At 37.6% G+C, this 25,138-nt stretch overlaps 1 protein-coding gene across 2 annotated transcripts in view; it reads right to left on the reverse strand.

The window, feature by feature from the left end:
• Positions 1 to 25,138, reverse strand: part of LOC149502453 (BMP and activin membrane-bound inhibitor homolog) — a 102,247-nt gene that overhangs the window by 48,603 nt on the left and 28,506 nt on the right. Inside the window, exon 2 of one of the 2 annotated variants that reach the window (XM_089729452.1) lies at positions 12,183 to 12,231. The exons of the other annotated variant lie outside the window; for it this stretch is intronic. Within the exon in view, the coding sequence (XP_089585578.1) occupies positions 12,183 to 12,231 (49 nt within the window). The remainder of the gene's footprint in view (positions 1 to 12,182; positions 12,232 to 25,138) is intronic. 2 annotated transcript variants of the gene reach the window in all.

A 25,138-nucleotide genomic window follows, 5' to 3' on the forward strand; every position in this document is an offset into this window, starting at 1 on the left:
GATGTATACACAGTCCAGCCTGCTTGCGATCATGCTCAGGATACTGTTGGAGCTGGCCCTCACTCTGCTTACCAGAGATGCACACCTCTTACGCATGGTAGCGTAAAAACAATCTATGTGCGCGTCTGCAAACATCCCTGATGCGCTACAAAAGCGGGGCAGCACCACCAGCACCCTAAACGCCGTATATGTAGTCCCAACATCATTTTAATTCCATTCAATTATTTATAAGAAATACGTTGTATTTTTTTTTTAAATATAATTTCGAGTTGAAACATACGAAATTATAGTATTAATAGATCAAGAAATCTGTATTCAGACACGAAAACAACAAAAAATAAAGTTCACGCAACTAGAGAACACGCAATGTGAAGCACACAGGACCGACCCTTATAATTATTATAAAGGCTTGTAATAATAAGCGAAATCGTGCTTAGATCCACCTCTGTTCAGAAAAGAAAAAGGTTCTAATGATCCCGTTAATTGGATAGAGTTAAGACCTTCTAACATTGAATCGGATGCTGTTACAGATGAATCGGTTCGAGGAAAAGTTTACCAGTAGAGACTATAGCGATATTAGTAAAAGTGATTTAGTTACTAGTTGTAATTAATCTTATTGCGATTTGAAATTGTTGTAGTTTATTAATTCACATGTGTGATCACTGAGACTGACTGACTATAATGGTTTGGCAAATCAAAGAATGTGAACAAGGTGCTAGAGCTTAAAGCACTTTTATTTCGTACAGTCTAAAATGAAATCGAGAGAAAGGCTATTTGGTTTAATTCCATTTCGCTTAATACGCGACATACTCGTATAATAATAATGGTCCGTTTTATTTACTTGAATAGCTTTTAAAATAAGGTCGCCACTTTTTTATTATGGCTTAGATGGGCGGACGAGCTCACAGCCCACCTGGTGTTAAGTGGTTACTGGAGCCCATAGACATCTATAACAGTTCACGGTAGAAATAGGTGGGGCGGTGGTACCTACCCGTGCGGACTCAAAAGGGGTCCTACCACCAGTAATTACGCAAATTACAATTTTGCGGGTTTGATTTTTATTACACGACGTTATTCCTTCAACTTGAATAGCCTTTTGAAATAGGGTCGCCACTTAAAACTTTTGTGACCAACAACTAATACTTAACAATATTTCATTCTAACAGCACATAATTACGAATATAGTATTGAAGTAAACATTTTTTTTGTTTCGTTGCGATGATGACTTTAAAAGATCGTTTCGTGTTTAGATGCGGTCCGTTTCCCGCGGTGGGCGGCTACCCTGTAATCAGCACATTCGGTCTCTCCACGACAATTACACGTGGAATTTTACGGTTCCTTCGTTAGTCCGAAGCATAGGTTATAATGGTGGGCATGTGAATTTATTTTTATGTTATGTCAAGAGTTTTTTTTTTAATACGCTTGTATTAGCTTCAGACGTATGTGTGTTAGTGTGTAACGGAATCTTTGATCATTATTTTGACGCCCTTCAAAAAGTCGGATTAACTCGATTTGGTATACTTATTAAGGAACGATGATAATTCAATATTAAAAAAAAATTGAAAAAGTTGAAATTCAACTAAAAAATGAAAAATAAATAATAGTTTTACAATAAAATCATTTTTGCTTACACAATTTTTAATTCAAATTTATTAAAATTTATTTTCAATTTTTTAGTTGGTTTTTCTATAAATGCGTATTAAGTTAGTATTTTTAAACTATTATTTATTACTAGTGGTCGTCCAATAGTCGAAATTCGACTATGATCAATTTGAATTATAAGTTTGGACATTATTATGGTTCTAATGTCAAAGGCTTTACTTTTATAATCACAGATTTCTGCATGACTATAGACAAATAATATTGAAGACAGTATTAATCTATTCTCAATTTGAGCACAGACTTTAACAATAAACAAAAGAGTACATATTATGAATGCGTGCGTGGGTCAAATACATGGCAGCGTGTGTAAAGTTTCTTTTTATTGGTTTAATGTATTTTACTAAGCATGGTTAAAAAAAAATTTGCATTTTTTTTTTGTGCTTAGATGAGTGAACGAGCTCACAGCCCACCTGGTGTTAAGTGGTGTTAAGTGACCCATAGACATCTACAACGTAAATGCGCCACCCACCTTCTGCACTCCTTGTCTATATTCTCTATAAGTGTGGGAAATTTCATACTCCTCCGTCCGCGCAATTTTCGTAAAAGGGGGTACAAAGTTTTTGCTTCACGTATTAATATATAGATGTCATGTTAAGAGTATGAGTTTTTTTTAATGTTGGGTTGTAATGAATTAGCGGCTTCGTTTTCGATATTCATATTGATTTTAAAAATAAATCGTATTAAAATATAGGTATTTTTTTCATATTCAAGAAGTTTCTCGTTTATATCATACTTCATTATGCTTTTTCGAGACTGATAAAAAAAAACTAATTTAATTTATTTTGATTTCTTTTATGTCTTCACCATTACGAATATTTCGGGTTTTCGTAGAAGACTATAGACATATATTTATTTTAATTAACGCCTATCTTAAATAAGTAATTTATTAACGACATCATTACCCAATAAATAAATATAAAAAACAGAATATCTATGTTTTTAAAAATAGAATTGGTGCTTGAAACCATTTCCGTGTAATTTGTGCAAAATATTTAAATGTCTCGTAATAATAATTCAAGAGGCAATAAAAACATTTTTTATTTATTTAATTAAACAACTAATGATCGCGTTAAATTTTATAATTAATTCGTTAGGTAATTAATGTATGTATATCACGTACGATATATATTGTTGATTTATTTGTGTTCCGGGTCCTTGATTTTTTTAAACCTAGACACACACACACACCACATCCGTTGATCTTTTTTTTTATTGCATACATGGGTTGACGAGCTCACAACCCACCTGGTGTTAAGTGGTTACCGGACCTTATAGACATCTACAACGTAATCTAAACATAATGCCGCCATCCACCTTCAGATATGAGTCCTAAGGTCTCAGTATGGTTACAACGGCTGCCCCGCCCTTCAAACCGAACCGCATTACTGCTTCACGGCAGAAACAGGCAGGGTAATGGTACCTACCCGTGCGGACTCATAAAAGGTCCTATCACCAGATCAGCATATTGTGGCTTATTATTTCTCTGGAGTTTCTTAGTCTATACAGGCAAACGAGCTCACGCTTCGAATGGATCTGTGCTTTGGAAAGATCAACGATTAAAATGACCTCTTAAAATCCACTAAGGACTGGATTTCATTTTACGCCTTCGTTTAACCTACAAGGAACGCCCGTGCTTATCTTTATAACCCTTTAAGACGAAGAAGACGCGCAGACGTTCTGTCAAATCAGCAATGAACTCTACTACTTCGGTGACGTAAAGGCGATGCTAAATGGAGGCGAATAGATCATCTGAGATAATTCTCCATAGTACTCCCCTTGGAACGTACTGTAAAGACAAAGGGAACCGACCAAAGCCACTCAGTAGATACAGGGTTAAAAGCCAAAATCAAATGGAAATCGTCAGGAGATTCCAGATCGAAGATGGGTCCGTAGGCCACCGCAGTCTTGGCCTAATTCTGTCTCGGTCGAGGATCAGGTGCTTGGGTGATTGCATGGGGCATTCCGTACCAAGCCGCATCCAATTTTGGAGATCATATATCCACGCGAAAAGTAACGCTCTGCTTAGTTAAGTTCTTCCTATTCTCAACGTGTCAGGTTGGCTTTATCTTGAAAGGGAGTCTGGTAGGGAGCTCAAAATATCGACCCCAAGAATACTGCCGGAACTAACTCAACTCATGTTTACTTAACGGTTAGATGGTTAGATTTGGTAAAGGAAGCGGTGACAGTTCATACCACCCATGATCGTATGGAGGAAAGTCCCTCAGCAGTGAGGGAACTATGAAGAAGAAGCATGTATACAAATGCTGCGGGATTTCTTTTCTTACAAGATGCTGTTTCTTTGACTTAGAATTCTTTCGTCAACACGTGAGCGCTAACAACTTGTAAAGAAATAGAAAAAAGGGTGTTTGGACAACACATCAAGCAGGTGCTATTTTTAATCTATTAAAATGTTATTTATTCAAAACTAAATAGAGATGGTCAATTATTTTGAAATAAACCGATTTATTTGAAGGTTTCCGGTAACCGACTATTTATTGACTTGTACGACTTGTTATTTATCACCGGTCAGCCATTTCCTGAACGCCATTTAATTGACGACGCGTGTATTGGATCATTATTGTTAAGTATTGGTAGAGTGGTAGAAATAGGTGGTGGTATTGTAAGCTTGTAAGGGTAGGTATTATCGTCCTCCTCATTTCTGCCGTGAAGCAACCCGTAGATGGACTTTTTTAGGGATAGATGGTCTTAATCAGAAAGTTTCAATTATAATTATCTATCTATATATATAAAAATGAATTGCTGTTCGTTAGACTCGCTAAAACTCGAGAACGGCTGGACATAATTATGGCTAATTTTGGTCTTGAATTATTTGTGGAAGTCCAGAGAAGGTTTAAAAGGTAAATATATATGAAAATACTCGGAATTAAACAAAAATAACAATTTTGTTTTGAGATATTACAATTTAACCGGCCACGAACAGACAATGAATCTTGATACACAGAGAGAGGTCGAAGTTCATTTATATACAAATAGCTATTCTACATTCAATCATTAGCACGCTAAGCGTCGATAGATCGATTCTATTAATGTGTTCAAATTCGGAACGTCGGAATACCGACTATTTACGCATTTTGATTATAGATATTATGTATCGAACTGTACGGAAGTGTTTTTTTTTATGATCGAATGTTTCCTGGTGGCCCGGAAGCCTTTCCAGTTTCACCAGGACAGGACTTAGCGTGCGCATGTGCTACATTTTTAATAAGCTAATTACATTTATCAATAACCATTTAAAATTATTTTGCTGTGAATTTAGCATTGATTTTTGTATTTTTTTTAAGTTAAAGTTTTTTATAAGGTACTTTTTTTTCAATAATATTTTAGCAATTTCTAAAAAAAAAATTAAAATAAACTTTGCACTAAAAGGGTTAAAACTGAAATTTACGACTACGACGTAGCAGGAATAGGACTTCTACTGATTCGTGCGTTCTCAACAACGCTATGATTGACATAAAACCATCAAGGAATGCTCTAAATCATTCTAACCATAACAATTCGTGAGCGATTTCGTGCTGTAATTTTTAACCCGAAGACTATAACGGCGGTGTGTTTAAGTTTTTTTTTTTAAACAAATTGGATTATAATAGAGTTCCAATAACGGTCTGTCTTATTTTATTTTCGAAACTACAAAGGTTCGTGTGGTTGTTCGTAATAATATAGTTTAGGGTTTCCTGTGTATTTTTTGTTTTGGATTTTATTTTTAGGTCTCTTTTTTTTGCAAAAGAACCTATCAATGCATGCCTTCAGATTAAGTCGAAGTATCAGTTGTAGTAGATGAAGGCTTTCCCACCTTTCAAAATAGACTGTATCTAGTACCTATACGTACGGGCTATACGTTCTACAACTAGTAATTGTGCATATTTATAAACTTTGCGGTTTCAATACATTTCGATGTTTATTCCTTCGTCGCGGAATCAATTTTAATTTTCTCTTTTTTAATGTCATAATGCTGCTGCCTAATTTACTGGTGGCAGGACCTCTTGTGAGTCCGCACGGGTAGGTACCACTGCCTCGCCTATTTCTGCCGTGAAGCAGTAATGCGTTTCGGTTTGAGGTAGCCGTTGTAACTATACTTGAGACCTTAGAACTTATATCTTAAGGTGGGTGGCGCATTTACGTCGTAGATGTCTATGGGCTTTAGTAAGCACTTAACACCAGGTGGGCTGTGAGCTCGTTCACCCATCTAAGCAATAATAATAATAATAATACGAAAACCGGTTGTTACCTATACTAGTATTTCTTTAATTCACGGATTTAATGAGAAGAAAGCGGGTTTTCGTTACGCTTTTCTCTAAGCGTCCATTAAGAAACTCCGCTTTTTTTCCAAAAGCCACACACACATACACACTACTAAAATAATTATTTACGTCCAATAAACTGGCAACGTTCAAATAAATTAAGACGGCCGCCCGTTCTATAACCTTCTAGAAAGGCGCATAAAAACAATTTCACAGGCTAATTGGTCCGTCCGTCTAATGAACACATGTCGGGCCGAGCACTCCGCCGGTGGCTGTTAAACTCAAGTATCGGCGTACCAGTGTGCTTGGTACGAGTTTTTTAACGTTTTCGATAGCGTTAAAGTTAGCCCAATTTTGTATGCAATTGGAACAGTGCCCCTAGCGGCAAACGTAGGCTTCTTTTTTTTTTTTTTTTTTTTTTTTTATTTTTTTTTTCCTACCTATGCTGATAGCCTTGAGAGGCTATTTCAGCTTCACCCTAACGTTTGTAGGTGAGCTCACGGGGCTCAAACCGGAGAGTTGCTAACACTGACCCTAGCAAGAGCAGTGCTTCGCAGAATCTACCACCGGATCGGAAACGCGACCCACTGAGAAGATCCGGCGAGAAACTCCGTGGGCTGTATAGGCATAAATCCCATTCGATACAAATATGAGCTAACTTTTACGCTATCGAGAACGTTAAAAAACTCACACTAAGCACACAGAACACGAAAATAGAAACTACGATCGGATTGTCGTATCGCAAATATATGATGTTTCTAGTTTTTTATGTTTACGTACGCTTGTGTGTCCTTGTGATTGGATTGACGAAATTCGTAACGTTAAAGATAAAATTGTTTTTATTTGCCTTCGGAATTGGAATTCGGAAAACATTGCACTTGCCCCTTTGCAGCGGGGGTATCCAAATCTAGGAGAATCCTTTTTTTAACTTTAGTTTTAAGAAGGGACGCGATCGTTTTTTCCCTACACAATTTTTGATAGTCTAAGGGGTTATTACAACTACGCACGGTTTGTTAGGTACGTAGGCTCAACCCGGGAGGACTTGCTCTAGCATTAGCCCTAGCCAGATCAGCGTCCCACTTAATCTATCTCAGTATATCAGTATAATCGTCCTAGGCTTCGGCATAATGGTGCGTGGCAAGAACGATCTCTTGAAACAATTTTTTTTTCCTACTTAAGCTGAGGAGAGCCTTGTGAGGCTATTTCAGCGTAACCTTAACTAGTTCACGGGGCTCAAACCTGACGACGTTGCTAACACAGGTCCTAGCAAGAGCCGTGCTGCGCAGAATCTACCACCGCAACGGAAACGCGACCCACTGAGAAGATCCGGCGAGAAACTCAGTGGGCTGTGTCTGAGGGTTAATTTACTCGTCGAGCCCTTCGTCGCAAGCGACGGATTCGACAAGAACGATGACCGGTGCTTGAGGTACCTAAAAGCACCGTTAGTGAATCGGGTGGAACCGAAATGACGTGTTTGGGGCGACGTCGATTGCTTTCCATTCTGTCCGCAGGATCGGGAATGTAGTTACCGGCGGCCACGATGAGAGGGTTCTCGTGTCGTGCCGCTTTATCGAAGTGGTTGAAAAACTCTGAAGCTGCAGTGATTTAAGGAAATATAGGGTTGTCATAATTCCTCACCCCCACAAATGACATGTTATACTTGCAACAACTCAGGCGGAGCTGATATGCCTTTGCGGAGCCAGAGGATCTTTACGATCCCTATCTCAGTTTGACGGTACAAGTTGAGTCGAATTATAAAATTCAATGTTCAGTAACATGAAACATTAAGTTTGAATGCAGATTGATTGACTAGGCGAGTCGCAATCCGCGGAAGAGTCACATCAAGATTTATGGGCGTTCCTCTGTGAGAAGTGTTAATTTATTGTACTATACTAGGTGCTGAATGTTAAAATGTCATTTCGGAACCTCTCGATCCACTAACGTTGCTTTTAGGTACCACAAGCACCGGTCGCCGTTCTCGTCGAACCGTAGCCTAAGAATCTATTCCAGCTACGTCCGGACGTGAATTTCCGGAGCCCTAGCAAGAGCAGTGTTTCGTAGAATCTACCACCGGATCGGAATCGCGACCCACTGAGAAGATCCGACGAGAAACTCAATGGACTAACCCTAATGTTCCTATTTTATTCGCAGTACACGGAAAAATAATGTTTCCTTCGCTTGTTTTTGTCCTAGTTCTAGCGTTGTATTAAAACACTACAAAATTTATGGATACAGAAAAATATGTAGAAAATAAGTAGAAAAAGTATACGTAGTGTTGTAAATAATGTTATTCTCATAAGTACAATAGTAACAGACAATAGCATATTCGCAATGCGAACACAATGCAGATGCGAGAGGTGACTCATTTATTCGATGTTTAGAATTTTAAAAAGGTCTTTTTGAAATGTCGCTTCATTTTTTTAGCACCGACGTGGTTAGTCATATTATCTGGAAGTGCAACTGTATTATGTAATCAATTTGCATAATGTTCCATAATAAAATTTAATTCGAATATTGATTGAATTAAAACTTAATTAAAATTCGATTTACGAACATTCGTAATCTGAAATAATCCTTAAAAAAAATTGCTTTTAAACTTTATATTCATAAATCGAAACGGCGACAGTCAAATGTTTGCATAATATTAAATTGTCGAACGCTAGTGCTGACCGGCTAATCGCAAATAAACATCGATAAGCATCTTGAAGCTCGCGCGTTGGCATTTCATCGATACGATAGCGATCATTATAAGCGACAGTGGCGCCAAAAACGGGCGCCCAATGAGGTCAGCGGTGGCGTCCAGCCAAGTGCATACAAAACGAGTCACGGCCCGACGATGCCGATCATCGTTTTTATCGATACTTTTGACATTATAAAGATCAAAAGCGAACGTTATTTTAATATTCAGAACGCAGAGCGACTGCAGTTCGCTAATTTATTTGCAAATTAAATTAAACGCTAAAGAAGTTCGGCTTTTATTTACGAGTGTTCCACTAGAACACGGCTATAACTCATTCAGAGATTCAGGGAGACGATGGCTCGCATCCAAAACAAATTAAGCGTGCGAATACAGTAGTGTCTATAGGTTGCAGGGGTATTCTTACGCGTCAATTTTCATAATATGCAAAGATTAACACTTCAATTTCACTGCGCGCCTCTAAATTATGAAATTAATTGAGCGAACGCACTGTTGCAATGGCACACGGCCAAAGATCAGTGGCGCCGGCGTCGCGGACAATTACAGATATAGGAGCTATGTAACACAAGTAGTCAAATAAAATTTTGTTATGATTAATACGACACCGCCGTACTTGCCGTACATATAGTTCAACGAACATAAATTAATGTCGGTATTACATAAATTCTTGTTGTCCAACCAGTCAACTAGAGTTAAAGAGACCGTAATACAAAGCGATTTCATTTTGTGTTAGAAAAAGGCGGTGCCTAATGGAGCGTGGCAATTATCACAATGCACAGTGAAAGACACAATAGTGATGGGCACGTAGTCACGCCAATCGATAATCGAGGCAGGCGCCGCGAGTGCAGATTGAGGTCGGCAGACGACAAGCCGGCCGCGACCGTGCGACCGAGTCACACTATCGATAAGTGGATAATCCTTGTAATTTATTTACGCTGTTCACGACCGAATAGGCCCCGTAACATTTGCCTTCTAGTAACTCTGTTTTATCGATGCCGACGCCTTCCATCCGCAATATTCGTATTTATAATAAATTTATTCTTATAATAACAATGGTCTATTACTAGACACATAAAACTGTGATTAGCCTATTAATATTCATGTAATTCTAGTTGCTTATCTTAATGTTAAGACAACAAAACACTTAAAAACGGGTTAGTTTCTATTTATTTCACGAAATTTAACGATTGACGGACGGAATAAGATCAAGGACAATTCGGCCATATTATTATATGGTTTATGGTGGCGGGGCGTCTTGTGAGCTCGGACGGGTAGGTACCACAATCCTGCCGCTAAGTAGATAAATATGTTCAATTTTAAGTAGGGCAGCCGTTGTAGAGAACTGAGACAAAACTCATGTCTCAAAATGAGTGGCCGCATTTACTTTGTTGACGTTATAGACTCCAGTTATCCACTGGGTTTCTCGCCGGACCTTTTCAGAGGGTTGTTATTCCGATCCGGAGGTATATTCTACGAAGCGGTGTTCTTGCCAGAGCTAGTGTTAGCAAATTCTCTCAGGTTCAGCCCGTGAGCTCACCTACCCGTAAGGTTATCAGCGAATAGCTATGGCAAAAAGATGAAAGCTGTGAGCAAATTTACTTGTCTAAGCAATAAGAAAAAAAATGTTTTTTTTTTAATGTTATACAGGGTGGCCCATAAGTCCTTTGAAAAGTAAAATTTGAATAAAACGAACAGGGCGCGCGTGAGCGGTGCAGGGGAAGCGGGGGGAGTAACTTCGGTTTCTGGGAATTTAGTCGCGATGGAGCGTTTTACCGGAGCGGACCGTGCGTTTTGTGTGCGCGAGTTTTATAAAAACGACAATTCGGCAACCGTTGCGCGGCGTAAATTTCGAGAACACAAAGGTTTACACAACTTTGACGACACTCCAACTCTTCAAACGATTAAGAACTGGGTTGCTAAGTTCGAGGAGACCGGTTCGACGTTAGATAAACCGCGGTTGGGTCGCCCAAGGACGTCACGTACGGAACAAAACATAGACACAGTGACACAGTCTATTCGCGAAAATCCGACACAGTCAACTCGTAAGCGCGCCAGAGCATTAAACGTATCCAGGACATCGTTACAACGGATTTTGAAGAAAGATTTACATATGCACCCTTACAAAATTCAGTTGGTTCAAGAATTAAAGGAAACTGACGGTATTCAAAGACAACATTATGCGAATGAAATGTTGAATCGGTTTACTTCCTTCAATAACATAATGTTCTCTGACGAGGCTCATTTCCATCTTAACGGCCATGTTAGTAAACAAAATTGCCGCTATTGGAGCCCCATCAATCCAAAACTTAAGCATCAGAAGCCCTTACATAGTCCGAAAGTGACTGTTTGGGCCGCTATGTCAGCCCATGGTATCCTAGGGCCTTACTTCTTTGAGGATGGCAGAGGGCGCGCAGTTACTGTTACGTCGGAGCGATATGTGGCTATGATCGAAGAGTTTTTCATACCAGAATTGCAAAACTTTTCAGGCTTTAATGCCAGGACGTGGTTTCAACAGGATGGGGCCACTTCTCACACCTCTAACACTGCTATGCCCGTTATCCGTCAACTTTTTCCTGGCAAAGTTATCTCTAAGAGAGGAGACATTTCCTGGCCTCCACGTAGTCCAGATCTGACTCCGATGGATTTTTTTTTGTGGGGCTACCTTAAGGCTAAAGTATACGACACAAACCCGCGGTCAATTGAGGCCCTAAAAGAAAACATCCGCAGAGAAATGACAAGCATTTCAGCAGTGACGTGCCGCGCAGTCATCGACAATTTTAGACGTCGTTTGCAAGAGTGCCGTGATCGCAACGGATTACATTTAGGAGATGTTATTTTCAAAAAATAATTCCCGTTTTTTAAGCTTTTTATGTAAATAAAAATTTAATTCATAATGTAATTAGTTTTATTTTAATAAAATTTTTTTCATATCAAAGGACTTATGGGCCACCCTGTATTAAAATTAATTTATGAAAATCGATTTTATTTTCGTTGTAAGACAGAGTGCGTCACTAGCGGATGCTCTCGGCGCCGGGCGCGGTGCAGTGGCGCCTAGCCTGCAAACAATGCAGCCTGTCCTTTATTACGACACCTAGTTTTGAAATGCCGATTGTTAATTGTTATGTTAATTTCGAATGATTTTTATCGATGATTTCTTGCTCAGTACATAGATATCTGTGATGGCCTTGTTGATGTCGTTTCTGTAATGAATGAAATATTTATTTTATATCAGACAACAACAAGACCATATGTGTACATAGTATCATTGAAACATACTTAAAATCAACAAAACCAATCAAATAAAAAAGATATGAATACATTTCGAATATTCCATTCAACTGATTCTTACTTCTAACCAACCAATATTACTATTATTTAGTCCGCAAGTGACCATGGTACAATGAATGGTTCAAGTACCCACCCTGGCTCTAATGTATGCGAATTTTTAAGGAATTAATTAATAAGTACGTTCCTTTTAATGTTTCGCGATTATGATTTTTAGACATTTAGCGAATTATAGAATTTGTTTTTATAAGTTTCGTGGGAAGCCATGAATGAGTTACCGATATTCTTCGCCACCGCTAGTATTTCTGTGTCTGTACGTGTAGTTACCTGAAACAAATACAAGAATATTTTGAGACACATGAAAATTTTTATTTATTTATTTTTTAAATGGAAATGTTACAGCTAAATAAAATGGGCATTACAAATCTGCCTGTACGATCGTTTGTGTTTTGTGTTAATGATAATATTGTATGCAGTCAACGTAGGTGTGTGTTTCAGGGTAATTTAAATGTTTACTTGGACACCAAGCCGCAATGGTTTTCGAACAATTAATTAAAAACATTAGGAATTTACTCCTTTTTCAAATTTGGAATACTTTTCAGTTACACGAACATGAAAGCGAGATTAGATATAATTGTTATTAGTTAGACAGAGAACGCGATACACGAACAATGACGTCATTAGAAAGTACGTCCCGCGAATGGAGCGAGGGTAATATCTAACTAGAAGTCTTAAATCCCTGAACGTACGTTAGAAGTAGTACATTTCATAATGTACGTGGGTCTCTAATTATACTGGTGTTTTTTTTTTATAAGCTCCATTTAAACTCGAGCTGACTCTCACAACTGTTATATTTGGACTCGATATCCCACTGAGTCTAAATATACGACGACAGTCGAAAACGAAACTATTTATTTTTACGCGTAGTTCATGACTTTACAATAACTAGTGGTCCCCCCGGTAGTCAAAACTCGACTGTAATTAATTGAAATTATAAGTTTGTACACTATTATGATTATATTGTCACAAGGGCGGATCCAGCTTTGGCGCCAGGGTCACATAGTTGTGGGCAAGTTAAGAACTTATAATTTAATTTTGATAACAATAGATAATAAATAAATCATGATGTTCTTCAATTAGTGCAAGTTAGTTCAAGTCCTGGAACTAGCTCAGGGGGGGTCATGACCCCCATGACCCCCCCCCCTGGATCCGCCGTTGTATTGTCAAAGACTATTGAACTTTTATAATTACAGATTTCGCTAACACTACAATTTAGACTTAGAAATATTAATAAAGACAAACAATATTTAATCTATTCTCAATTTGACCACAGACTATAAGCAATAAGAAAAGTTTGACAATAAACAAATAGTATACATGCGTGTGTGTGTGTGTGTGTGTGTCTGTCAAATACATAGTAGTGTGTGTAATGTTTTTTTTATTGATTTAATGCATTTTTAGGCATAATTTAATAAAATATTCACATTCTGCACTCCTTCTCTATATTCTCTATGAGTGTGGGAAATTTCATTATCCTCCGTCTGCGCAATTTTCGTAAAAAGGGGTACAAAGTTTTTGCTTCACGTATTAATCAGATTTTGAGTGGAACAGCTAAAGTCGTATTGGATTTGTCATAATTTTCCATTGTTTTCGGTCAAACCCAATAGTTATTGTTTGGCATGTATCGAATTTACTGTGACCCTGGTATTGTTGATGTGATTGGATTGATTGTATTGAACGACTTTGACTACTTCCATACTTTGGACTATCAAATAGGTCTTATGGTTGTCTGTCTACTATACTTTTTTGATTAAGTACAATGTGTTTTTTTTATTGCCTGATTGACTACGATTGACCCTTCTAACGGTACTTTTCATGATTTCTTCGTGGCAGGAATAGACAGGACGGTTCCAGATACATCTTCAGGAAACGCCAAAATAAATTGCATAATTAAATTGCAAAGCTTTTAAAACATAAAAGAAAAATTTATATAAGTTGCAATCGTTCGTGAGTGAGATAGTTTGAAATTTTATTTTATTTTTTATTGCTTAGTTGGGTGGACGAACTCACAGCCCATCTGGTGTTAAGCGGTTACTGGAGCCCATAGACATCTACGACGTAAATGCGCCACCCACCTTGAGAACCTACCCACCCGCGCGGACTCACAAGAGGTCCTACCACGAGTAAGATTACTTAAATATTATAATAATAAATATTCTTTCAGCTCCTGCCGCTACCTTATTCGTAATATCCATTTAGTGGAATCAGCCATGCTGTGACGTCTAATAATAACCAAAAATAACATCAACAAAGACATTGAAAACGTTATGTTAGTTAGGAACTTCAAACGCCCATTCATGATTATTTACATAACAGCATTGTTCGTTAATAACAGTCCTTCGGATTCCTAAACTCGAGGGGCGTGTGAAATGAGCGCTCGCTGGACTGTGTACTAATTTAATTTAATTAGCGAAGTGGGTTACAAGGTTGCTCGCAAAACATGGGCGAGTCTAGGTCAGTATGGTTTGGTCCGGTCGCGTATGTAAGACATTCCTATAACGTTTATACCTAACTAGCGAACCGCCTCGCTTCGCTTTGGAAACTGTACTTTATCATTGATTTCTCCACTATTTAATGGATGTTATGATACATATAAACCTTCCTCTTCAATCACTCTATCTATTAAAAAAAACCGCATCAAAATCCGTTGGTTAGTTTTAAAGATTTAAGCATACATAGTTTTTTTTTATTGCTTAGATGGGTGGACGAGCTCACAGCCCACCTGGTGTTAAGTGGTTACTGGAGCCCATAGACATCTACTACGTAAATGCGCCACCCACCTTGAGATATAAGTTCTAAGGTCTCACTCAAAGTATAGTTTCGACGGCTGCCTCACCCTTCAAACCGAAACGCATTACTGCTTCACGGCTGAAATAGGCAGGGTGATGGTACCCACCCGCGCGGACTCACAAGAGGTCCTACCACCAGAGATATAGGGACAGAGAAAGCGACTTTGTTTTATACTATGTAGTGATGCGAATAAAAGCAGAAACGATCTGTAATAGAACCGGCTTCAAAAGTGTAGTTCTTTTCGGCATCTAGAATAAGCTGTGAGAGTCCTGTGAGTTACTAACTACTACTCGAAGGGTGACATGCTATTTGGGTTGAGCGACATTTTCTCACTTAACAGGAGAGCCATTCATGGTTAGAGATTTGGAGAAAAAAATAATTAATAATAAAAAAAAACTTCTTCAGCTATTTGAATGGAATAAACTTAATTGAAGTTCAATTGAAAACATAGAAATACTAATACAAAAAAAAAACGTACCTTTAATTATCACAAAGATAAGTGTCGCGTATCAAATGAAATTACGCTTAAACCAATAAGCCTTTCATTAATATGTATTTTTTTTGAGATATACGTTCTAAGGTCTCAAGTAATAGTTACAGCGGCGGCTCCACCCTTCAAACCGAATCATTACTGCTTCACGGCAGAAATAGGCGAGATGGTGGTACCTACCCGCGCGGACTCACAAGAGGTCCTACCACCAGCAATAAAATACTAGTATGAGACTGTCTTACTTACAATTATTACTTTTAATTTATTATTGGATGTGGGGTAAGAAGAGAATTGTACTAAGTTTTAGTTGCTCTAAGGCTTCGGTTCTTCTAATGGAACATTCTGGGAATCTGATATTCTGGTATTCGATGATAGCACTGTTAACTCAATTCAATGATTTGTTATTGGTACACGGTTAAGCCGGTAGCTCGCGGCTCGGTCTTTAGGAATTAGCAGTGATGGTTATTATGTGGTGGTGGTGGTTTGTAACATGAGGTTGAAATGTCACGAATAACGGAAGTCCTATATCCCAAATCGACCAGGGTCTCGTCTCCGATTTTTTCGGGACTTTTGTACACTTACACGCTCATATTACTCCCGCGTATCATTTAACATAATGAGACATTATGCATGTCCTTCTTCAAACGAGGCTTGTGGAGAGTATTAAACGGTAGGCAGCGGCTTGGCTCTGCCCCTGGCATTGCTGAAGTCCATGGGTGACGGTAACCACTCACCATCAGGTAGGCCTACAAGGGCAATAAAAAAAACCTTTAAACAAAGATCAGTTAACGTGAGTTTTCTGTTCAAGAAAATGTCTTCTTTTAATTAGAATAAAAAAAACACCCATCTAAAGTTCTTGATGCTAAAAGTAAAACTCAATATCTGCTTTATGAATTGACCTATTTTTCTTCTATAAAACCGCCGAGATCATCCCAAACTATAGCATAAACTATAACCACAGTTTCGCACTTTCCCACGGAGCCGACACGCGATCTTCCAATTTATTAAAGTCGGTCGCGTCACAGCGACGTTTCGCCCACACACTCGCAACGGCAAGACAATAAAAACACAACAATAGTCGACAACTAGAGAATTACGCTGATCGCAATAAATTGTCGGTTTAATGAATAAATTATAAACGAGCTGCGCCGCGGGAAAAAAACAGCGCTGTTAGCGCGGCGCCGGCGCCACAAGCAAGGATAAGCTTCGCACGCGCTCACCTCACTTACATAAAATCCCAATAATATATTGTGAACCGTAATCTGTAGCACGTAAAGACGACATTATAAAGGTGAACGGTTATACGTCGTTTTTAACATTGTAGCGGATCGAATGCGCTCATGCAACCGTGGCAAGTCATAACGATACAGATACGATTTTATGTTGCCGTTCTGGTTTTGTTCACATGGAAATAAGCCTTATTTTGAATTAATTAAACGATATATTTCTTTGTTAGGCGAATTCACAATTGATATATATCTCAATAGCTGCGAACAGGTGAGAGCGAGGCCGAATGTAAAAACCATTAGATATATCCGCGAGTACCAGAATCCGGTTCGTTTTGATACGTTAGTTACATGGAGCAGGCCGAGTGATAAATATCTTTGTAGACAGATACCGCGGTCGCCGTAAATTTAATTTAATGCAACCGCTATTCTGGCGACAACGCTGAAGGTGATGTCAGTCAAATAAATGTGGGAGAATTTCTAGTTCTACCAATTCAAAGAGCGCATGTCTTCAACTAACAACGCGCTTAAACAAAGTTTCTATAATCCGAACAACAAATAGTGTCCTGAGAGAAATCCACAAAAAAAAAAAAATAATACACGTGTAAGTTCGTCAGAAGTTTATTTTTATAACGGGAGCAGGTGCGTTTGAAAGACGAAAAACATAAATTCTGATTCGATAACAGATGTTGGCCAGCCGTCGACCGTACTGGAGTGCACGATCGAGATTATTAGAAACGTTACGTTTTACGTAACACGTGATAATTACTGTTGGCTTACATGACGCTGTTATATTATAAACTAGCTGACCCGGCAGACTTCGTAGTGCCTCAATCGATAAATAAAAGCCCTAAGCTTTTGTATAAAATAAACTTAAAACAAACAAAAGGAATCCGTCCGACGGGGGACACATCAAAGGAAAAACAAAATTGTTATTTTCATTTAATTCCGAGCATTTTCATATTTATCTACCTTATAAACTTTCTCTGCACTTTCAAAAATAATTGAAGACCAAAATTAGCCAAATCGGTCCAGTCGTTCTCGAGTTTTAGCGAGACTAACGTACAGCAATTCATTTTTATATATATAGAATAATAGAATACAAGGACCCCGACACAGAATCAAACGTAAAGCAAATAGAAAACGCGCCTTGTGTTAATCAAACATAGCCTCTAATCTCGACGGTACCCAAACTTCTTAAGTGCCATCCCTGGGCGGAGAATTTATCTGCAAGCGAGACACCGCTATCTTTAGTTTGCCCCGGTGCCACAAAAACTACAAAACCTTATCAACATACACGAACCTCAACTTAAGCGGCCCCTATTTTTACTGGTCGATGTTTTTAGGCGTATCGGGGACCGCTCCGCTGAGATTTATTACCGTCGGGATCGATTTACAGGTCGACGGAAGTCTACATTAGGCGACGGAAACCTAGAAGGGCGCCGAAACAATTTAGACCGTAAACATGAGATTTAAGAGCGTCTGTCGATTATCAAGAGCGGCGGACGTAAATGTGAATTGTGTTTTCCTTGCACTACAAATTCAAAAGCACCTCCGAAACGGTTTCTATTAAGAATGAAGCCAATGCAATTATTGAACGATACAATTCGGAGTGCTTTCAGTTATATCTCTCCAGACGGATGTAATTACAGAACAAAAACCGTTAAAATAAATTCAGCTATTTATAGGGTGGTCCAATTTCGTGCTCTTAAGATGATGGAAGATGCGAACGGAGCTCTTGAAGTTCCATTAACGGGTAATGAGCGTCCGAAGAATTTCGAGTGACATCGCATGATGGAGTGGCGTTGGATGTGTCGCTGACAGGTACAGCGTGACTCAGCAACCAACGCAGTCCGACATCTAATGCGAGTTGAACAAAGAGTACTGAACACACTCAAAACGTTCGTTATTGTTGTCACACTTTTCTCTTCAAAGTACTGTGTCTGTATGTGTGCGTGTGTGTGTGTTAATTTATATTATTTCTAATTTATTAATATGCTTTTATTAGCTTCAAACGTATGTATGTTAGTTTGTAACGGAATCTTTGAACATGATTTTGAGCCCCTTCAAAACGTCGGATTAACTCGAAATTTGGCATACTTATTAAGGACCGATGACAATTCAATTTAAAAAAAATAATTAAAACATTGAAATTCAACTAAAAAATAAAAAATAAATATTAGTTTAAAAACCCTTAAAAAAATACGCTTTCATAGAAAATCCAACTAAAAAATTGAAAATAAATTTTAATAAATTTGAATTAAAAATAGTGTAAGAAAAAATTCTTTAATTGTAATAAAGCGTGGGGTGCTTTTCAGGATATTATCAAAATAGCCCTTCTACTCATATCTGTTCATAAAATAAAATATATAATATATATGTAGTTGGATTTTTTATAAAAGCGTACTTTTTTTAGTTTTTTTAAACTATTATTTATTTTATAAGCATTCTTGGGCGTAGGCTACGAACAAACAATTCAGATGGGTAGCAAAGGCAATTTGCAATTCGTGTAAGGCTTCGGATTTACAACTAATAGTGATAATTTACTAGAGCAAGTACTAAGCTGTCCAGACTCGAAACACATTAATCACATAAGCTGACACGGTAATGGCGAGTACACCGTAATTAGCTTTGTAAAGCGGCGAGCTAATACAGAAACAATATTTCAAGGGGATCACTCAAGAAAGGTGAAATAGGCCAGGTAATATTTTGCCACAGAATTTGTTTGAGAAAAAAAAATACTACCCTTGTTTGGCAACACGAAAATTACAGGTAGGGCGTACCTGTCGAGACAGGTCGGGAACAAAAGACGCTCCTAGAGGACGATAATGACGGCATGATGCAGCGTGGGCGTCGTAAGTCAATTAGGCCATCCGCCGACTACATTCCCGGAATGTCGCCGACAAATGGGCAGTTACGATAACAGCTCAGTTGAAACAGTCCTGTCGTTTTTTGACCGTCTCACTTCGAAGCGTCCTCGCCGTTTTGATAACGGCACCTTTCCTAATTGATTTTATGTGTTCTGTTCTAGTTTATCGCGGAAACGTATTTCATAACTTTACAAAGGATTTTATTCAATTACAACTAAAATACACAGTACTAGCTGACCCGGCAGACTTCGTAGTGCCTCAATCGATAACAAAAAGAATCTATCCAACGGGGGACACGTGAAAGGAAAAACAAAATTGTAATTTTTTTAATTCTGAGCATTTTCATATTTATCTACCTTTTAAACCTTCTCTGGACTTCCACAAATAATTCAAGACCAAACTTAGCCAAATCGGTCCAGCCGTTCTCGAGTTTTAGCGAGACTAACGTACAGCAATTCATTTTTATATATATAGATTAGTCATCTGACTTGTGGTTACAGAATCTCATAGACCTTATAATACAAAATTAAATATCGCAATTTATAGTAGTAACGAGCTTCTATAAGCCGTTAAGTATATACGTATTCTTCATGGCTGAAAGATGAATGATGTTGGTATCCTTAAACGCTCATAATACGCACTAACATCAGTAAAACATCAAAACATTACACTTACTTCCAAAAGATTGATCAAATTTTTTGCACTATTGATAGTTTTTGTAAATTAATTAATTTTAATTGGATAATATCGTGTATATCAACTGAATACACAAAAAACTTTGCGTATTCAACGTCCCAAAATTAATAATTTCTAAGGTGTCAATATAAGACTCCAGATGGCTTGAACCCAAAATCGCATTACAAAAATACAGAATCGTAGTGCCGAACCCTGATCCTGTAGCAAATATCCAGGTACACTACTAAATCAACGAGGTTCTTCGAAAAAGCCGAACTTCAGTTCATCTCTAATGCTATCACCGGTTATTGTAATTGATACTCTGTCGATAACAGCGCATCCGGCGCATGCTGATAAAGTGAATGGGTCTACACCGGCGGGAGCAAGCTGTAAAAGTGAGATAGCATTCTGAGTCATGGCCCAATGCTTTCAAACTGGTGAATCACATCCTTTATATTCAATACTAGCGGCCCGCTCCGGCTCCGCTCGGGTCTTTATCAAACATTTCAACGATATTTGACGTTGTTTTATTTTTTAAATAAATAAGAACATTTATTGCGGCATAACTATAATAGTTAGACACATGCTGTCGGGACACTTTTTGTAAATAATAAAGTGCTCTACAAAGTCGCAGTACATTATTTTATTCTATCATCAATAGTTTTCGCAAGCACGCGATGTAAAGAATAACCTTGGGTTACATTCTGGAGTTTTAGTAAGGATCCCTAACTTTTTCTAAAAAAAGATTATAGCCTATGTCACTCGGGTATAGTGTAGGTTCCAAACAGTGAAAGAATTTTTCAAATCTGTTCAGTAGTTTCGGAGCCTATGCAATACAAACAAATCTTTCCTCTTTATAATATTAAGTATAGATGTACTGTGGTGTTCCTACGTTTCCGTTATTCTTTTTGATACTGAACTTCAAGAAGCCGCCCCCGAGCAACCGCTGCACGATCTTGTTTTGGAACTGAAATCATTTGATGTTTTTGGCTCACATTCAAGAGCAACCAGTATTTTTAATTCGAACAGTGTACTTCGATTATACAATTGTTAGGTGTACATTTACGACTGGTAACGTTTATAGATTCTAACAATAGAAAACTGAAGATTCTTGAATCGAATTAGCGGGTACGCCCAACAAAAGCCCGGGTCGTATTTCGATGAATAAACAAGTTGAATACGACCATATTTCAAAGCGAAGGAAGTTAGAATTTGCCGAATACAATGTATTCGCTAAGGTAGTAAGTATGGTCCGTGTAAATATTCTGTGTGCTATTAAAGATGCGATCTATGTTCCTCGGCATTTGACCCGCAGTTGGAGCCAGTGCAATGATTAATTATTTTGCATTACATTGAATATTTAACTTTCTCTCTCTTTATAGTGAATAGGCAATTTACATCGTCTGCTTCTAAAGGTTTCGTATTATCTTCGTCTTCTTTAACTATGTTTTTTACACGGTTTTTAATCAATCAAACGAACGTTCTCAAAGGTTTTTACAATTTCACATCTGTTAATTTATTACGATAACTTGGCAAACATAACGGGTCGGTTTACCACAAGCTATTAGAAAGTTTTAACGTTTAGTTTATTTGTTATTCAGAAGGTTTAAACCGACAAAATATTAGTATCCGGGAGACATATTGAAATATTTTTAATGGTACAACATAATTTCATAGAAAATTCCTTTAATACCAGTCCCAGTATCAGAGGAACGTAATAATAAATTTTCATCAACAACACTAACTTTGTGAACTATAGCTTAGCCGACATGTACATTTCCCATTAAATCAAATAAAGCTGGAAGCTGTGGTCCCTATGAATATTTTAATTTGGATTCACTGACTCAGCGTTTTCAACTCATTGTATTGTTTGTATGCAACATTATACAAATGCACCATCGGTTTTAATATTTGTATACGTTGTCGACATTAGTACGACAGAATTATTATTGCTTAATACTGTAATTTAATTATGATTTTATTAACGCTCACAAGTTTAAGCACAAACTCATCCTGGAGTTAAGTAGTTAAGGAAGCCCATAGACCTCTACAACATAAATGTCGCCGCCAAACTTGACACTTGAGGGCTAACTCTCATTCTGTCACCCTTCAAACTGGAACGCATTGCTGCATCGCGGCAGAAATCGACAGGATGGTGGCCAACCAGCGCAGCACTACCAGCTCTAGCGCGCCACATGACAGCAGTTCTACGAAACTGCCGTTCATAAAGTCCAATCTAGTGTAAAGTAAAAAGCCAAAACCAGTAATAAGCATTAAGTAAAACTTTACTTTAAAGTTCGGTATCTGAATTTTTTAATATGGTTTAGTGAAATGCACTAATCTTTTCATATTATGGTTCCAAAAGTCACAGCTACGTATATTTCAAGTGCAGTAGCCTAGTCAGAATATAAAGGATCAGGCAAAAGATCTCGTGGCGAAATCTCGAACTCTCAAGATTTCGCCATTTTTACTGGTGGTAGGACCTCTTGGGAGTCCGCGCGGGTAGGTACCACCACCCTGCCTATTTCTGCCGTGAAGCAGTAATGCGTTTCGGTTTGAAGGGTGGAGCAGCCGTTGTAACTATACTTGAGACCTTAGAACTTATATCTCAAGGTGGGTGGCGCATTTACGTTGTAGATGTCTATGGGCTCCAGTAACCACTTAACATCAGGTGGGCTGTGAGATCGTCCACTCATCTAAGCAATAAAAAAAAAAAAGATGGCGAAACATCATCCAGAGAAGGATAATGGGAGGAGAGGGTCAATCAGACATGAGGAATACGACCCAGGGAGGAGGAATCACCTTAAGTGTTATAAGCTACGCATACTAATACCAATTCGACAATACAAGTGCTACCGATATTGGGGTTGCTTATTCAATGCGCGCAAAGGTTAATAGCGATTTCGTAAATTAATCATTAACGGTTGCCCAATTCGAATTCAACACAAATCCCAAATCCATCCAAAATATTAATCCAACAATCAACAGAATACCGGACAATAAGCTTTTATAACGGGCATGTATTACATTTGAACACATTCCGAAGCTTTAGATGGGCCGTAATAAAATCGGACGCCATAAAAATGAATCAAACGTTTTCCAATCTTCCTTAATGACAACTTATATAGTGATGTTATCTGTAATTTCGTAATTATGTGAAATAAAACAAAAATAGTTGTTGATGCGGCTGCGATAGTCTTATTGGACGTAGCTGATCATTACAGTCACGGAATTAAATCAAATTATTTTAATATCCTCCTGTGATTATGGAATATAATATCTTTAAAATTTTTTTTTTTTGGTTCTCACAATTGGAGGAAATCTACACATTCAACAATCAAATTAAAAATGAAAACCTTTAAAAAAAGTATAATATGGAACTAAGTCTTCTGGGCACACCCAGAATGCTTAATTCATAAACACAACATGCACAAATAAGATCGGTTGTGTTAACAGTTTTTTTTTTTATGAAATGATAAAATAACAATATCAATGTATGAAAGTAAGAAAATAAGAACAGAAAGTGAAAATAAAGACGAATATCTAATATACAGATAAACTAAACACATATCTAATTATATAAATAAAGAGAGTTGGGTATAAAATTGGTGTATACCTTAAATGCCTTTACTTTAGTTCATTGTTTATTACATGAATAGGGTATAACATCATTAGTCGAAATCGGCCGCATAAAAACTATATAATCTTTGAGCTCATCTAAAAATATTTTATTCTAATAATTTGGTTCATAATAGTGCTTAATCGTAGTAAGAATTCTCTATCTACAACATACTGAATCTACGGTAAATCACGTTCAATGTACAGTATTGAAATTCTATAGGCGATTATAATGTATTCGTAGTTTGTGCTTCTCATGATTTGCAGGTTTTCCTTGCTTAACATAATTTCTATTCATGGTGCGCCTTCGAATCAATGCAAGGACCTACTCAAATACGACTCCGTTGAACCGGCATCGGTGCCACATCTCTCAGTCATTTCTATAACTAATCAATTTTTTTACTGGTGGTAGGACCTTGTGATTCCGCGCGGGTGGGTACTACCACCCTGCCTATTTCTGCCGTGAAGCAATAATGCGTTTCGGTTTGAATGGTGGGACAGCCGTTGTTACTATACTTGAGACCTTAGAACTTATATCTCAAGGTGGGTGGCGCATTTGCGTGATGTCTATGGGCTCCAATAACCACTTAATACCAGGTGGGCTGTGAACTCGTCCACCCATCTATCTAAGCAATAAAAAAAAACTGTTTAAAGTGCAAATTTTTATTATTTTTTATGAAGTTTAAACCATTGTTTAAATCAATTTCGAAATAAAAATAAAATACATTTTTTCTCGCTTTTAACCAAATCGTTTAAGGATACTTTAAATCTGACTTCATCTTTAGAAATAAACAATTTTATCGAGTCAACTGAGTTTGCGTGTTGTGAAATCATTTGTAAGCGAACGCCGTGTAGGATGAGGGTCGTTGGAGTTAACTATAATGGTAATTTAGCAGTTTGGTCTGTCACGATTTGCGTTGCGTATTCGGGTGAAGTTGTCAAAGCTGAATGTGACGATAGCAAAACGATTTCTCGCCTATGTTTATAGGTAAGAGTCCATTAATTTGATTGGTAGTCGGAAAACTAAATACTACTATTGATACCTATAATTGAGGTGACATCTGCCATGAACTTTTGTCAATTTGTCAATGTTTTGTATTGATGATCACTTTGTTGGTGCGACTTAATAAATAAATAAATAAATAAATATGAAATGATTAATAGAAAAAAGTTCCGTAGTCATCAATCCAAGGTGATATACAAAATTATGACAAAAATGAAGCGTTTTAAAAAAAAATGTGGTGTGCTCCTAGGTCATGTAGCGTGTTTTCGAGTTGATACCAATTGTATGTAATTTCTAAGAGCGATACTTATAAAACAAAATGGCAATGTTCAATTTAATTATATCCCTCTATCCTATTTATGAGTGCGTAATGCTATTTAAATGTATATTATCTACTTTTCCGTTTGGGGTCGCAACAGTATTTTCTTTGGGCTCCTGAAACCACCGAAATATTTACTTAACCGTATGCTCGTCGACTTTGAGCGCATAATGAAATAAGCGC

This window comes from Bombyx mandarina, chromosome 08, assembly GCF_030267445.1.
Source record: "Bombyx mandarina strain Sakado chromosome 08, ASM3026744v2".
Classification (NCBI taxonomy): Eukaryota; Metazoa; Arthropoda; class Insecta; order Lepidoptera; family Bombycidae; genus Bombyx; species Bombyx mandarina.